Source organism: Panthera pardus, unplaced genomic scaffold, assembly GCF_024362965.1.
Source record: "Panthera pardus isolate Hobbes unplaced genomic scaffold, ASM2436296v1 HiC_scaffold_16, whole genome shotgun sequence".
In the NCBI taxonomy this organism is placed as follows: Eukaryota; Metazoa; Chordata; class Mammalia; order Carnivora; family Felidae; genus Panthera; species Panthera pardus.
This window is the reverse complement of record NW_026526721.1, coordinates 12,988,986-13,004,899: the sequence shown is the minus strand read 5'-3', so window position 1 is coordinate 13,004,899 and position 15,914 is coordinate 12,988,986. Positions and strand designations below refer to the sequence as shown.

The window sequence follows — 15,914 nt, the reverse complement described above, 5'->3', positions numbered from 1 at the left end:
TGGTAGAGGCTCAGATCTTTCAAAGTTAGGGGAGTTTGGAAACATAGGTGTCGTTGAGGGAGGAGTCCTTTGTTTTTCTCTCTGGCGATCGTGTTAATGAGTGCCAGTGCGCACGGACGTGGGTGGTTAGGTGGTGGAGACATCACAGGAACATGATCGTGCAGGAGAGACTCATGGGCTGACTCTAGCTGAATGTCTTGACTTTCCCAAATTCCGTACCACTAACAGCATACATGACCCGGTCACCGCTGGTATAGCCTTTACTGTAGCCCTTTCCCATGGTGGCAGTTTCTCTCCTGTAGGTTGCAAAGAAGAAATGGATTTCTTTTTCTTTCTTTCTTTCTTTTTCGTATTTACCAGATTTTTAAATTATTTTTTTAACGTAATGTATTGTCACGTTGGCTAATGCACAGCGTATATGGTGTGCTCTTGGTTGTGGGGGTAGATTCCCATGATTCCCAGTGCTCCTCCCAACAAGTGTTCTCCTCCATGCCCATCACCCATTCCCCCCCCCCCCATCAACCCTCAGTTTGTTGCCTCCTTCTCTGTTTGAAACTGTTGTTTCATAAATTATTTTGAAGTTAGATTTTTCAAATGAATAAAAGAGTATGGCATTTCAGAGATGCCCTGGGAGTCCCTCGTGGGAAGATTTCTGAGCAAGTAGACTGGATCATCCCAAAAGGATTTAGGGTGAGTTTTGGTGACTGTGCCTGTCCAGTGATTTAAAGGGCTTTTGGTTAGTGTGGTAGAGGATGCTCTAACAGCACAGTTCCTGATTAGGCTGATACTATATCCTTGTATTCTCATCAGCTTAATGCTTGGCAAAGCCCTTGTTTCCTGTGATATGAAATCTAAATATTTAATTGTCGACTCGGAACTACTGAAATATCCTTTACAGGAAGGAAATCTTTAAAAATCATGTAAATATTGTAAGCAGAAAAAGAGAAAAGGAAACTAAAGCTGTATATAGCAAGATTCCCTTAGCAGCCGGCAGAGAAATTCATTTTACACTGGGCCTGCCGGCTCCTTTGTCTTTTGCTATAGTAGGGCTGTGGCTGACTTTTACAAAAGTAGAGTATGGTCTGATTTCTTCCTTACTCCGTGTTAGGATGGCCTGAGAAAACTCCACGTTTAAAATATAACGATTTTTTTTTTTTCTCTCTCTCAAACGTGCTCGCCCAGCACGGTGCCCAAACCTGATGATCTGCCTGTTGTATATAGAGCGTTGACTCTTAACATCAGTCAATGAAAAGTGTGATTCCGCGGACAGGCTAATTTGAGATTCATCGGTTCATTCAAAATAACAAAGTCCGATCAAACCGTACAGACAAAACGTAACAGTGTAACACAATACCGCCATCCCTGAGCAGGAAGAGAGGAGCCGAGGGGGCCCGCAGGACCAGGGCTGAGAGACTCATGATCAAAGGGAGTGCGAGCCTGTGTTTGGATGTACGTCAACACTGCCACTCCCAGGGCCATGACCTTCCTCATTCATCAGTATTGGGAAAGGACCCTCTCCGCTCAAGAGGAATGTGGTGGAAGAGAAGGGACACTCCTTTGTTCTCTTGGGTCTGACAAGAAGCAGGCACACCACGCAGTGGTGGGGCATTGAGTTCTTTTAACTTGCAGGTTTTCTTGGAGAGGGGAGGGCAGGAAAGGTGGACGAGGAGGGGGTGACTTCTGCTTACATTCAGCAACTGTTTGGGATCCCTGGGCCTTCTGCTGAGAGACCGCACATATCTGGAGACGCTGGTCACATTTAGCAAAGGTTTTGTGTTGAGCTGGGTTTAAAAAATCGGATCGGAACTACGAGATTTCACAAAGCTCTAACGCAGCAACTTTATGGAGCGGGTTGCAGGGTGATCAGCGGCGTTGATTCCGAAGCCAGACCGCCTGCACCCACGTGCTGGTTCTGCCACTTAAAAGCTGCCCTGGGCAAATCGCTCAGGCTTATGTGCCTCTCTACACAATAGGGATAATGGGTCATCCACTTCACGTGGTTGTCATGAGGATTCAATTAGTCCATTCACGTGAAGTGTCCAAACTGAGGCAGTAAGTATGGAGTACCTCATCCTGCCCTGCTCATTCTTCAGGTCCTTGTTCTAAGATCACCTCCTCCAGGAGGCTCTCCAGGCTAGGTCCCTGGTCCTAGACGCACACTGCATTTCTACTTTGCATTCCAAACTTTTCAAACGGTAGCTTTCTTGTTTGGTATCTGTTTTCTGCACAGGCCACAGGTAGCCCAGCATGCAGCCCAGTAAGCATACAGCAAGACTTTGTGGAATGAATGAAGGCCAGTTGAATGACTACAGCTAGTGTCAGAGTTAGCACTGGGATGGAGGCTTTTTGGCAGCCAGTTCATTCTGGAATATTCCATATCGTCCCTAGAATATCAAAGGAGTTTCCAGGCGCCTAGGTGGCTCAGTCGGTTAAATGTCCCAACTCTTGGGTGTCGGTTCAATGCAGAGCCTGCTTGGGACTCTCTCCCTCTCTCTTGGGCCCTCCCCTGCTCGTTCCCTTCCCCTCTCTCTCAAAAATAAATAAACTTTAAAAAAAAAAAAGGCAAAAAAAAAAAAAGGGGGGCGTTTCTTCATTGACTTAGTACCAGTTTGTTTATTTTTCGGGTCCCAATTTGTAGAGTATCATCTTTTTAGTGAGTGAGTAGCTCTTTCACTTTATAAACAGTTCATATCTGGAGCATTGTAGGAATTCAATAAAGGTTTCATTTTGAATAAATAAATCAGGTACGTGCTTCACAAATGATTCTTGTGTTTTATCAGAATGCCCATATTGTAAGTAAATCAGTGATTAAGAAATCATTTGCTTTTAATACAGTGCTTTTGAAGATAAACCTAACCCCCCAAAAACTCGTTCCCTGCAAAATGCCTATGGCCTTGGGGAGTTAGGTGCTTTTCTTGGATGCTTTATTCTTTTTTTTTTTTTTTTTATTTAAAAAAGATTTTTTTTTAAAAGAGAGAGACAGAGCATGAACGGGGGAGGGTCAGAGAGAAGGAGACACAGAATCTGAAACAGGCTCCAGGCTCTGAGCTGTCAGCACAGAGCCCGACGCGGGGCTCGAACTCACGGACCGCGAGATCATGACCTGAGCCGAAGTCGGCTGCTTAACCGACTGAGCCACCCAGGCGCCCCTTGGATGCTTTATTCTTAGCTTATTGCTAAAATCAATCTCCACAGGCACCAATGTCTCCTCCAGACCTGATCCTGTGTGAGCTTGCTCTGGCCACCCCCTGGGCTCTTTCTCTCTGACCTTTCCGTGGAGGGCTAATGGCCCCCAGTGCTGTTTGCTTATCACCCAACTAATCACCTTTTTAAGTCTTTTCTGGGCTCTCCTCCAGAGGAGGGCACTTGCTCTTAGCACCTTTATTATCCTCATCTCTGCCAATGGTAGGTTAGCCTGGGAGTGGCCACAAGACACTGGGCCTCAGTTTCCCTCCTGCTAAGGGCCCTGCCAGGTAGCCACTCTTGGGACGCCGTTTTTCAAACCAGAATCAGATGTTCGGAGTTTAAACTACTTGCCCACGGCCACGGGACGGTCAGTTAGAGAGCCTGTCCGTCCTTGTCTCCAGCTGCCAGGTCTGGGGCCGAGACTGTGCTCAGCGTCTCTGCCCCGGGTCGCTGCCCCCCTCTTGGAGGCGCCTTGCGCTCATGTCTTCACTTCCATCTTTTGTCTCCACCCGAGTGGCACCTGGGGTCTCTGTGACTTGGCCTGAGGTTTGTTAGGGGCCTGACCTTTGACCGTGCCGGCTGGAAAGGGCCTTGGAGAGGCCGGCGGAGAGCCCCTTCCTTCACTTCCTCCCCAGTGTTCTGGGTGTATGTGCGTGCACGCAAGTGCGCTCACGTGTGCATGCGTGTACACGCTCACCTACATACACATAAGCATGCACACACGACCATGCACACATGCACATATGTATGCAACACCACACGCACGCCCTCACACCCGCTCACGTGCACACACGCACGCCTACAGGCACACACACACACATGCATGCCCACATACACAATGATCATCTGTGCACACACATACGTGCATGCAGACATGGCCACCCACAGGCACACCTGTGCAGGCACACACGCCCACTCTCCACCTCCCCAGTACTCTCCTGGCCGCCTTCCCTGAAGGGTCCCAGCGGCTGCTTCTCCTCTCCTCACACACTGAGCGCCAGGACCCCTTATGTTTGTTATGGCAACAGAGCCCTCCCCAAAGCACACCCCTCTGTCTGGGAGGGCTGTGGCTGGAGTTCTTGGCGGCTGGCCTCCAAACCTTGGAAGGTTTGGAGGTTACCATCGTTCAAGAAATGCAAGGAGAGTTTGGGTGAGTGGGTGGGTGCAGGGGGAAGGAAGGCGAGGGGCACGCTTGGTAGCTTGTGGGTGGACCTTTAATTGCTAGTCACGGCCTGGCCCGTTGGAGCTTGTGCTTTTGGAATAAACTAGAACAAAGGGCTGGTGATTAGGGCTCTCCCCTCGGGCCCTCTCAGTCTCCGGAGAAACACCCATCAACCCCTCTCAGTCTCCCCCTTCCCCAAGCTTAGTAGAGACGGAGAGACCCGGTGTCAGGTCTCCAGAGCTCTGTGATGATGAGGCCCTTGGGCATTGCTCCTGGAACAGCCCGGTGTCCAGAGAAGGCTCTGTGCCTGGGCCCCTGGTGGCCTTTTCTGGGCCAAGCTCCCTCCTTTGTTCCCAAGACACACAGTAATTGCTTTTGGTAAATTCTCAAGACTCAGGCGCCCCGCCCCAACACTGTCCAGGTAACCCGATCCTCTGGTGCCCCCTTGTATTAGGCCACGCCCCATCCCCTCTCTCTGTCTCCTCTTTGAAGCCCCTTTGGCCAAGAAAAAGCTGTCTTCACCACCCCCTGCCCGCTCCCGCCATCCAGGGACCACTCTCTTTCCCTCTCTTCTCTTCCGAGGCTTACGTTCACTCCGAAGTTGCAGTTTGCCAGCCACAGGGAAGACCCGCTCACACTGCAAGACTGTGGGAGGAGCCTCCTACTTCTCTCTCCCCTCAATAAAGTGATGAATCTTATCGAGGGACACTGCTGTGAAATTGAGGATTGCCTCCCTCATCAAGTGCGAACCAGTCCGCTGTCAGAACGTTCCTTCCCAGATGGCAAATCTCACGCTTACCAGAGCCAAATATCTTGTTCTCGGGGATGGGGCTAGTGTAAGTAGCATCTTTTCACAGGGACCACAGGGAGGTTTTCTGGATAACAGAGGCCTGCCAGTATTTTTGTTTGTTTTTAAAAAGATGCAGTGAAATATGCTACCGCTAAAACCTTATGGATAGATTCATCCCTCTTATTATTCAAGAAGATGTCTCTCAATTTTGTGGTCTCCTGGGAATATTTGTGGTCTCTGGGGTCAGTTGTTGAAGAGCTGGGCAGAGGGTCTGAATGGTCCACTGTGCCGAATGGGGCTCGTAATTAATTTCAGGTGGTAAGCGTTCCCCGAAGTGAACATCCTGAGTGAGGCACTTGCTTGTAGTGGTAACATTCCTAGTACTGATCTCCTAGGAGGGGAGAAAAATATCCAAAAGCTACTTTTAAAGAGTTAATAGATTTTATATTTTTTTTAGAGCAGTTTTAGGGTTACAGAAAAATGGTGCTGAAACTGTAGAGTTCCCACATGCCTTCCCACCCCCCTTCTGCATGGTTTTCCCGGTTAATATCTTGTGATAGCGTAGTACATTTGTTAGAATTGATGGACCAATGTTGATGCATTATCATTAGCTTACGCCCATAGTTTACATTAGGGTTCTCTCCGCCCTGTGCAGTTCTGTGGATTTTGACAAATGCCTGATGTCAGCATCATAATAACTTCGCCACCTGTGAAAATTATGGGCCACCTCTTCTCCTCCTCCTCCTTCAGGCAACCACGGATCTTTTTACTGCCTCCATGGTTTTGCCTTTTCCAGAAGGTCATATGGTTGGAATCACACAGTACGTAGCCCTTTTCAGATTGGCATCTTTCACTCAATCATATGCATTTAGGTTCCTCCGTGGCTTTTCATGACTTGGTAGCTCATTTCTTCTTATTGCTGAATTAACTTTCCCTTGTCTGGGTGGACCACCCAGTTTGTTTACCCATTCATCTCCTGGTGGATAGGGCTTGGTTGCTTCCAGGGTTTGGTAATTATGAATAAAGCTCCTATGAACATTGCTGTCCACAAGTTTCGGATTCTTGGGGCACCTGGCTGGCACCGTCGGTTGAGCATCCCAACTCCCGACTTCAGCTCAAGTCATGATCCCAGGTTTGTGGGATCAAGTGCCACGTAGGCCTCCGTATTGAGCGTGGAGCCTGCTTAAGATTCTCTCTTTCCCTCTCCTGTAAAAAAAAAAAAAATAAGTTTTTGACTCTTTTGGGTAAATACCGACGCAAAAGCTACTTTTAAAAACATGATGTTAAAGCCTTTCTTCCTGAAGAGAAGGAAAATATTCTCCCCCTCCTTCTAGATGTATTTCAAGACAAGGCAGAAGGTAGCAATAGATAAAGCCAGAAGTTGTGGAATGTTCCTTTCATTTGGGTAGATGAGGTACACTCCTTTCCTGAACAGAGACTAATGTAGCTCACCTTTAGTCCTGGAAGGTTTAGGCAGTCCGAAACATTTAGAAACATTGACAGAAGGGTAATAGATAGGTAAACAACCGAGTAACAGTAACAGGTTTGTTCTGAGCGTTTGTCCTAAGGATAGATACTATGGGATGCGGTGGGTAGAAATGAAAACTGATTATATTTTTCTCACTTTGCCCAACAATTACATTTTATACTTACTCCCCTGGTTTTATGACATTTCCCCAGTTTCAAAAGTGGGCATTTTTTTTCCCTCTTTTGCATTTTTTCTTATTTTTAGTCTTCCATTTATATCATTCTTCTCATCATTGTGGTTGTTCACTAGGCTTTTGTGGGCCCAGAATTATCCAGCTTAGCTTTATAATTCTTGGCAGTTGCTTTCTTATACCTCACCTCTCTCAATTGTTTTTCTCCATAGTGTATGTTCTGAACCAAATTTCTCCTTTAATGCCTTAGTGTGGCTTCCATTCTTTCCAGGGAAAGAGGTTTAATTTCGCTGGAAACAAACTGTGGCCTTCCTTTAGATTTAAATAGCACAGCTGCTTTATAATCAGTTTGCACAGGATCACAGTTTGGGCTATTGCTGGCCCAGTGTTTTGTGTGTACGTGCAGTTTTTTTGGAATTACCGTAAATGCTTGAATAGAAGGTCAAATTAGATCATGTCCTACTTCTCTTCAGAAAAGAGGAAGTGTCTAATTTTCAACAACAAAGTACTAGCTAGAAAAGACCCATTAACCTTGACTCACTTAGGACTTTTGGGAGCTTTAGAAGTCACCCGAGGAAACGAATAGAAAGGCAGGCCAGGACGTTTTACATGGCTTTAATAATAACTTTCAGGGTCATAACCTCACAGTTGTGAGGGTCTGCGACAACTCTAAAAACAATTCACCCGAGTTGTTGATTTGCAGGGATTTTAAATGGGTGCTTATTATTCAAATGGCTTGTGCTGAGACTACCCGCCAGTATTCACAAAGTGCGTTATCACAAACATCCAGTCCACCGCAAGGTCATGCGACCCTGGTAACACCAAAGGAAGGCTCTGTCATCCCTGTCCTGACTGTGACAAGTTTCAGTAAAATTGTTTCATGAAAGGTGAGGGTGTAGGAACAATATTTCTAAAGTTAACATTATGTTATATGCTCTTGAAGATAAATAGAATGATCATTTGGTAAATCCATTGTGTTTTTAAAAATTACATATGTGTCTTTTCCAAAACCCTTTTTCTGAGGAACAGGGTCTTCCCATTGGAAAAATGAGGGGGAGATTACCTTATATTTGGGGTCACCCTGTATTTGGACATACGTGATACATTTTATTTTTTTAATGTTTTTAAAAAAATTTCTTTATTTGTTTTTGAGAGAGAGACAGACAGAGAGCAAGTGGGGGAGAGGCAGAGACAGAAAAGAGGGAGACACAGAATCCGAAGCAGGCTCCAGGCTCGGAGCTGTCAGCACAGAGCCCGACGTGGGGCTTGAACCCGTGAACTGTGAGATCATGACCTGAGCCAAAGTCAGACGCTTTACCGACTGAGCCGCCCAGGCGCCCCTCCATGATCCCTTTTACAGGCTGACATAGGTTTTATATAGTCTGTGCATTGTTTCCCCTGGATTGAAGCGAAGGGACACAGTTCTTCCTCCCGTTGGTGGGTGCATGTGGGTGGGGGGATATCCATATGCCCTAGCTGTAGGTTTCAAAGCAGACCTCCCCTTTCTCATCCAAGTATGCAGCCCTAAAGCTACCAGCCACCTCCCAATTTTGAAAGACGTTGGATGTTTTATAGAGCTCACCTTTTTTTCTCACTTGACTCCTTTTCTTCTCCCAATTTGAAATGCTTCCCTTTATTGTTCCTGTGACAACTGTGTCCCGGGCTTTCCCTCCCCCCCCCCCCCCCTTACCAGCATGTTGTCCTTGGTTCTTCTCCCCAACCCCCAATCTCCTCCCCCCCTGCCCTTCATCCTCTCCCTGGGCAATCTCCTGTCCTTTCAAGGCTCAGCTCCCCAACTGAGGTTGAAAATTGGTAGTTTGCCGGAGGTAACTTGCCTGCAAGTTTGGCCTATGCAATGTGGCTGTTACTGTTTTAAATGTGAATTTGTTGCCAACGTTTAAAAATTGGGATAAAGTCCAGATTGCTAGATTCTCTTGGAGAAAATGATGAGCTGGCGGTGTTGGGACTGAGCTGTGAGCAACTGTCCCCGTTAAATGGGACACTGCTTTCCCGTTTACCAAAAGCCCTAGCAAAAGCTCCCTTTTGTCTCATGACTTTGACGTAGTATTATCGGTTGCCATTTTTGCTTATCATGACTCTGCTATTCTATTCCTTTGGTAGAGATATGAGGAAGAAGGATTTCTTTTGCCTGTGCCTCTGTTCAAAAGTGGGAAAAATAAACTAGACCAAGAATGCTGTGTGCTTCAAAACAGTGGAATAGAGCATGTGTGTGTGTGTGTGTGTGTGTGTGTGTGTGTGTGTATGTGTGTATGTAAAAGAATATTCCTACATATCTAATACTCAAGGTGTGCCTGAGTGGACAGGCTACAACTTAAAGATGCTTGGACTGTAATCATCAGCCTCAATGGTTTTGATGACCACATGTATACTTTTGCTCCATTTTCTTCTTCCAAAATCCAAAACGATCTCTTTGGTAATGTAGATTCATTCGTACTTACTGAGTACCTGGGATGTACAAAGGCACTGGGGGTACAGTGGTAAGCGGGGCAGACATGTTCCCTGCCCTCTGGGAGCTTACAGTCAGCTAACACAGATACCGCAGGCACCTCTCACTCAGCATGACCCTGAGTACACTTCTCCCTTCCCCCTCTTCAAGCCACCTTAGGGTCAATGATCACAGTCACCCACCGGTCCGTTAACAATCTTCATTCCATTTGCAAACTTAATTCCCTTTGGGCATGTAACAGTTAACATTTACTCAAGCATAGTATAAGGGATTAGGACCCTGACATCTTTGGAGTCCATTTTTCTGCCCACCGCAATACCTGCCTGCTTAAACAGATTATTCTTACCTGCCAATTTGTGGATGACACTGGGGCTCCAAGCATGGAGTTTGTAGGACTGATAAATTATGTCAGCTTTCAACATTTAAAAAAAATTATTTTTAATGTTTATTTATTATTGAGAGACAGAGAGACACTGAGCATGAGCAGGGAAGGGGCAGAGAGAGGGAGACACAGAATCTGAAGCGGGCTCCAGGCTCTGAGCTGTCAGCACAGAGTCCGACGCGGGGCTCGAACTCACAAACTGCGAGATCATGACCTGAGCTGAAGTCAGATGCTCAACCAACTGAGCCACTCAAGTGCCCCGCAGTATTTATTTATTTATTTATTTATTTATTTATTTATTTATTTAGCACCTTCCCCAAATCTGTTCCTTCCCCGGGCTGGTGTTACTCACTGTCTCACAAACATGTGGCCACATGTGTATTTCTGCTCAGGCAGCGCCTGTCTTGAATGATGCCTTCCACTCTCTTCCAACCCCGTCTATTTAAATTCCAAGTTTCAGCTTTGATCCCACTTCTTCCGGAAACTTCTCATGATGTGTTCTGCCCTCAGTGCTCTCTGCTTTTCTGAAACCCTTTGGCTTCTTCGGCCTGCGGCAATTAATTATATCATGTTTATAAATATTTACTTACCGCTTGTGTGAGTTTTGGCAGAGAGCGTTTTGGGTTGGTTCAGAGCGGCTCTAAACGGTTTGTTTGCCTTCAGAAGCAAAATGTTATTCCACTATTTCAAATGTCTATCTGAAATATGCTGTGGTTTTGTTTATTTCAGGGACTTGAAGATAGAAAATTTGCTACTGGATGAAGACAATAATATCAAGCTGATTGGTATGACTTTAAAAAAATCTTTTTTTCGGTTTATTTATTTATTTTTAAAGAGAGAGAGAGAGAGAGCATGAGTGGGGTAGGGGCAGAGAGAGAGGGAGAGAGAATTCTAAGCAGGCTCTGTGCTGACACAGCACAGAGTCCGACACAGGGCTTGAACCCCACGAACCATGAGATAATGACCTGAGCCGAAATTAAGAGTTGGATGCTCAGCCGACTGAGCCACCCAGTCCAGACATCCATGTACGACTTTTTTTTTTTTTAAGGCAAGACTATTTTTTTTTTTTAACATTTATTTTTGAGACAGAGAGAGAGCATGAACAGGGGAGGGTCAGAGAAAGAGGGAGACACAGAATCTGAAACAGGCTCCAGGCTCTGAGCTGTCAGCACAGAGCCCGATGTGGGGCTCGAACCCACGGACCGTGAGATCGTGACCTGAGCCGAAGTCGGACGCTTAACCAACTGAGCCCCATGGCAAGACTATTCTTTAAGTGTTGTGTTGTCAATTCTCATTTATTGCTGGGTTATTGACTTTGAAAAGTATCCATAGTTTATTTCTAATCCCAGATAATACTCTCTCGATCATCTCCTTTACCTCCAATATTCAATAATGGTTTTGAAAATGAAAATTGCTTTTAATAATGAACATAATTAGGAAGGTAGATATACTGTAATGTGACCATAAGATGAATTTCACAGCTACAAATAAGTATTTGTTGGTTATGTGTTCTTGGGATTATTCAGACATCAGCTTTGTATAACTTCAGATAGATCTGAACTTTTAGAGGGGCTATTTTTGTTTGGATTAAACATAAATTTAAAACTTCTTTTAAACATAAAACTTCTTTAAAACAGTGAAAAATGCTATTTAGTTCAGAAGTACTCTTCCTAGCTTAGCCATGGCTTAATTCACTTTTCAGTGAATACTGGGGTGCTGAAATCAAAGGGAACCCCAACTAACCTTCTGTTTTTATTATAATCTTTATTGAAGCCCCATTGTACATTGGTGGTTGTGCAGAGAGAAGTCCCCATAGAGGGATAATTTAGAAGGAAGGTAATCATAAGGAAGTTCCAGGATAGAGTGAGTCATAATTGGTTCATAATTCAGGGTCCATAAGTGAGTTCACTCCATGACTCATTTGTTAGAAGAATTCCGTTTTTGTTTGCCTGTATGATTGCTCTTGGCAAAAGTCTCATGGCATCATTTTTACACCCAGATGTTAGCGCCATCATCTGTTCCGCTCTTTCTTTCCTTTCCCACCTCAAGTGCAAGTAATTTCTTCCATCTCAATAGCCTGAAAAAGGCTTTATATTAGGAGGAAAGAGAAGGATCAATAGAATGTTGTGAATTTAACTTTCGTACCCAAGAAGGAATTTTGTTTGGCAAATACTGAGATCCATTTCTAGACTCTCCGAAACGTTATCATTCAAATAACCAGTTAGATTCTTTGGACTCACAATTGGCTCCCAAAACCCAGTAAAGAGGCAAGGGGCTGCTGGGACTCCAGACCCCTTGGCTGGGTAATTAAGCACCACTGATAGGTGTTAACGAACGAATATACCAATTGTTAGAAAATTAACAAGGGGATACCAGTTTTTTTTATTCCCCCAAAAGATTTTAAAGATGATATTCTCTAAAACGGACAATTCAAAGAATTATTTTCTTATCGTTTCGCTCTTACATTTTAGTCGTCCTGAGGGCCAAATATGGAAGCGTTCAACAGGACAGCCGTTGACATGTCTGTAGGATGTCTTTCTGGTCCTTGTTTCTGGGATCTGTGGCATTAAGCAAAGGCCCGACCTGGTTGGGGGGTGGTGGGGAATGGAGGAAAGCGGATCGTTTAGGTTCTCTGGCAGGCTGACCTGTAACTTGCCTTCAGAAAATGTGGAGGTGACAGAGACGGAGTTGCCCTCACAGCAGCAGATTGTGAGGAAACAGGCCACGTGAAAGCCGGATGTACATTGCATAGTAAAAGCTAAAATCACTCCCTTGCACCGCGCATCGTCCAGACTGAGGCTGGTAGCTCTAGCACGATGCCTTTCACCAGGGGGTGATGCTGTTTGCCACCTACAGCTTCTTTCCTTCCCTCTTGCCTCCCTCCCCTTCTGGGCTTGCTCTCTCTTTCTCCCCAAGCGATAGCCCTAGCTCATCATGTCTAAAACTAGAAATGTACTGTGGAATGAACAGTGTTGAAAAGCGCAGAAATTTTAATTGGGTGGAAGTTTGCTCAGAAGATTCTGGAAGAACCAATCTCTGTACCCAGTGGGATACGTTTATAAGTAGTTCACAGATTGGCCCGGTAACAAACCCCTCTTAGAGTGGACCTGTAGAAGTAAGAGGAACATGATGTGCCTAAATGAGAGCCCACGGTTCCCCTTGAGGAGAGTGGGCTGGTGGCTCTTTAGATTCCAGGGACCCTTTTGTTCAAATGCCTCCAAGTCCTCACCGCTCAGCTTGGCAGCTGATTCGGGCACCCAAGCCAGGACTGAAGTGGGTTCTGTCAGAAACTGGGAGTCAGAAACCACAGTTTTCCAAAACTGCTGGAAAGGAGGCTCTGATCACTGGATTTCCCATTATCTGCACTTTTATGTGGCTCTTGGTTCTGTCGTGAGCAGCAGCGTAAACCAAAAGCCTTATCTCACATTTGTAATCAAAACAGACATTATAGTACCCCCCCCCCCCCAGGGGCAACTGGGCATTGCCTTGTGTTTACCAATATCTACATTTTCTCGTTTTTTCCCTATGGGTCAGTCACAAAGGCAATAACTGGGGGTGGGGGGTGCTGGAGGGAAGGAAGGCCCAGTGTCTCATATGTTTTCTTGCCCCCCCCCACCCATCCCCTTCCCTCTCCACCCCCTCCCCCCCCCCCAGCTTGGGCCATTTGGATCAAATGTTTCTATAACTGTCGTTTTGCAAGTTGAAAGCTCTTGAACCTTTTCTTCAAAGGAATTACCTGGTTGTTTTTCAAAGATGGATTACAGTTATTTCCATTTCCCCTTAATAGTTTCCTTTCTTTGAAATAATTTGGTTTAAATAAATGTACTTAAAGCTGCGTTTCAAATGAACTGGAGCTAACTGGGAGAAAGATCTGATTTCATCGAGATTTTTTTTTTTTCTTTCCACAAAAACAGTCTGATGTCTGATGGTTTAGGTGGTAATGGGAGAGCCCCAGCTGAGAACAGTTTTGCACCGCAGCGTTCACTTGGGCGTTTTGTGAGACTCATTTTGGAGCCTTCAGAAAACTGAAGATGTTTCGCTTATGTATGTTGGCCAGATCTAACTTGAGGCAGACCCATGTGACATACTGCAAGGCGGACTTCTCTCTAGTTTCTCGATTCTGATTCTAGGCATATGCGTAAAATTTTAATAATTAGCCTTATGAATGTGAAAAGGGCCGGTTATTTCTCTGTAATATATTTTAAATGAAACCCTTCTGGCTAGGTCAACACTAAGTCATTTAAAATGCAGATTTTATCTCCTCCACTCACCAGATCCTCTGCTAATTTATCTTCTTGAAACATTCCTCCAGACCCGGCAAGACACTGTGTTCTTGAGCTTGCCTGGGAGCAAAGGGTGGTGGGGGGGGGGGGGGTGGCGGGGGTGACCTGCTCTCTATCTTCTCCCTGCCCTCTTGGGATCAAGCAATTCTTTACAGACCGCAGTGGAGGCTTCAGTGACCTGAATGAGGCAGGTCCTTTGCTGTTAGCGGAACCCCATTGAGATTAGACACGGAGTCTTTTGGTTTCATGTCAGAAATCTAGAGATAGATTTTATGGGACTCCTAGGAGATTGGACCTTCTCACATGACTGTTTGTGAAACATCCCTTAAAATGTTGCCCTGAACAATACAATCTTTATTCCATGGTGCTCTTTACGCATTTGTTGTTTTATTAAAATTCCTTTAGGTTGATTTGCAAACCCAGAGCATTTAAGCCACCGTCCAATTTCAAGCACGCTATGACTTTTCCTTTTACAAAAATACCCCCCTCCCTTTTTTTCCCGTGTCGGTGATACTACAGGGTGAGGTCTGAGAATAGGGGCCCTCAGATCCTCTTGTACAGAGGTCTCCTACGGTGGGAAGCCAAGAGTTCTGTGGCTCTGGAAGGGGCCTTCTTGGGCAGGTTATGGGGGAACCTACTGGTGTGGGCTGGGCTGGGGGGGGAAGGAAATGGGGGCCGGGCGGGGGTAGGTAGCAAAGGGAAGTTATGAGATAAAAAGATAGAATCATAAAAAACAAAAACAAAGGAAGAGTTAAAGGTGTCCACATCCATCCCTGGGTAGATTCTGGGTCTTCATCTTCAAGCCCAGGGCCTTCAAGAGTTTTCTGAGCTCTGCCTGTGGCGGCGGGGGGACGGGGTTCTCTTTGGGAACGCTCTGTCATTATACAGCCTAAGCCAGTGACTGTTGGGAGAGTTTCTGGTGGTGCACTTTGACCCATGGTGTGAGTCACTTCATGGCCTCATGGTTACTTCACACCGCGTCCCGTGTTCCTCTTTTCCTGAGCTATTACAGCGGTCATGTGCTTTGCAGGTGGAGACACGTTGGTCAAGGAGAAAACACAGTAGTGAAATCAGACAGAAGTCCTGCCAGTTGAGAAAGTACAGGGTTTTGTTCGAGACGTGGAGACAGTCCTGGCCACTGAGCCCTGTGGACAGAATCTCCTGTTTGGGGAACTAGAACCATAATATTTACATTGAAGTTCAAAGAGAAGCCATGATCTTTTTTTTTTTTTTTTTTTTTTTAGTAAGTTTATTTTCAGAGAAAGAGTGAATGCGAGTAGGGGGGAGGGGCAGAGAGAGGAAGCGAGAGAATCTCAGGCAGGCTCCGTGCTGTCAGTGCAGAGCCCAATGGGGGGCTCAAACCATAAACCGTGAGACCTGAGCGGAAATCGAGAGTCAGATGCCCAACCGACAGAACCACCCAGGGGCCCCTAAGTCATCATCTTAATTCTGGGATCAGCAAAGATTCAGGGAAGGTATCAGATGAGGACCGAGACAGCTCTGATTACCTGTCAGTTGCCATATTCTTAGGCTCAAAAAAGTGAACACGAAACAAAAGGCTTTGGACGCAGCATAGCTTTGGACGCAGCGGCCTCTTCTGTGTTTTTCCCGTTTGCCGTAATCATCCGGGAACAAGGCAGTGCTATGATGTCGCTTAGTTCAGTTTTCATTGCTGTCTTCCTGGCGTTAGTTTTCCAGCCAACACTTAGCGTTTCTAAATCATTGGGTGTGTATTTTTTTCCCTCTTTAAATCCCCATACGTTGCCACATGCACAGGGAGCATTTTTAAGGGACTTGCATGAAATGAAAACATTGAACTGAACAAGTCAACTCTAAATGGTGGGATCGTGTGTCACTTGGGGTGACTCTGACCCCAGCCAGGGAAAATGGATCTTTCTTCAGCTTTTTTCCCCACGTGGCCACTGGGAAGCCAGATTGCTGCCTCCAAGGCCTCTGTTCATTCTCTCTTCCCGCCCCAGTCCTAGA

The 15,914-nt window shown here is 45.8% G+C and overlaps 1 protein-coding gene across 1 annotated transcript in view; it reads left to right on the top strand.

Moving 5' to 3' along the window:
• The window catches only part of HUNK (hormonally up-regulated Neu-associated kinase), a 112,250-nt gene that overhangs the window by 49,270 nt on the left and 47,066 nt on the right, over positions 1-15,914 (top strand). The window contains 1 exon segment of the mRNA XM_019420179.2: positions 10,375-10,430. Coding sequence (XP_019275724.1) covers positions 10,375-10,430 — 56 coding nt within the window.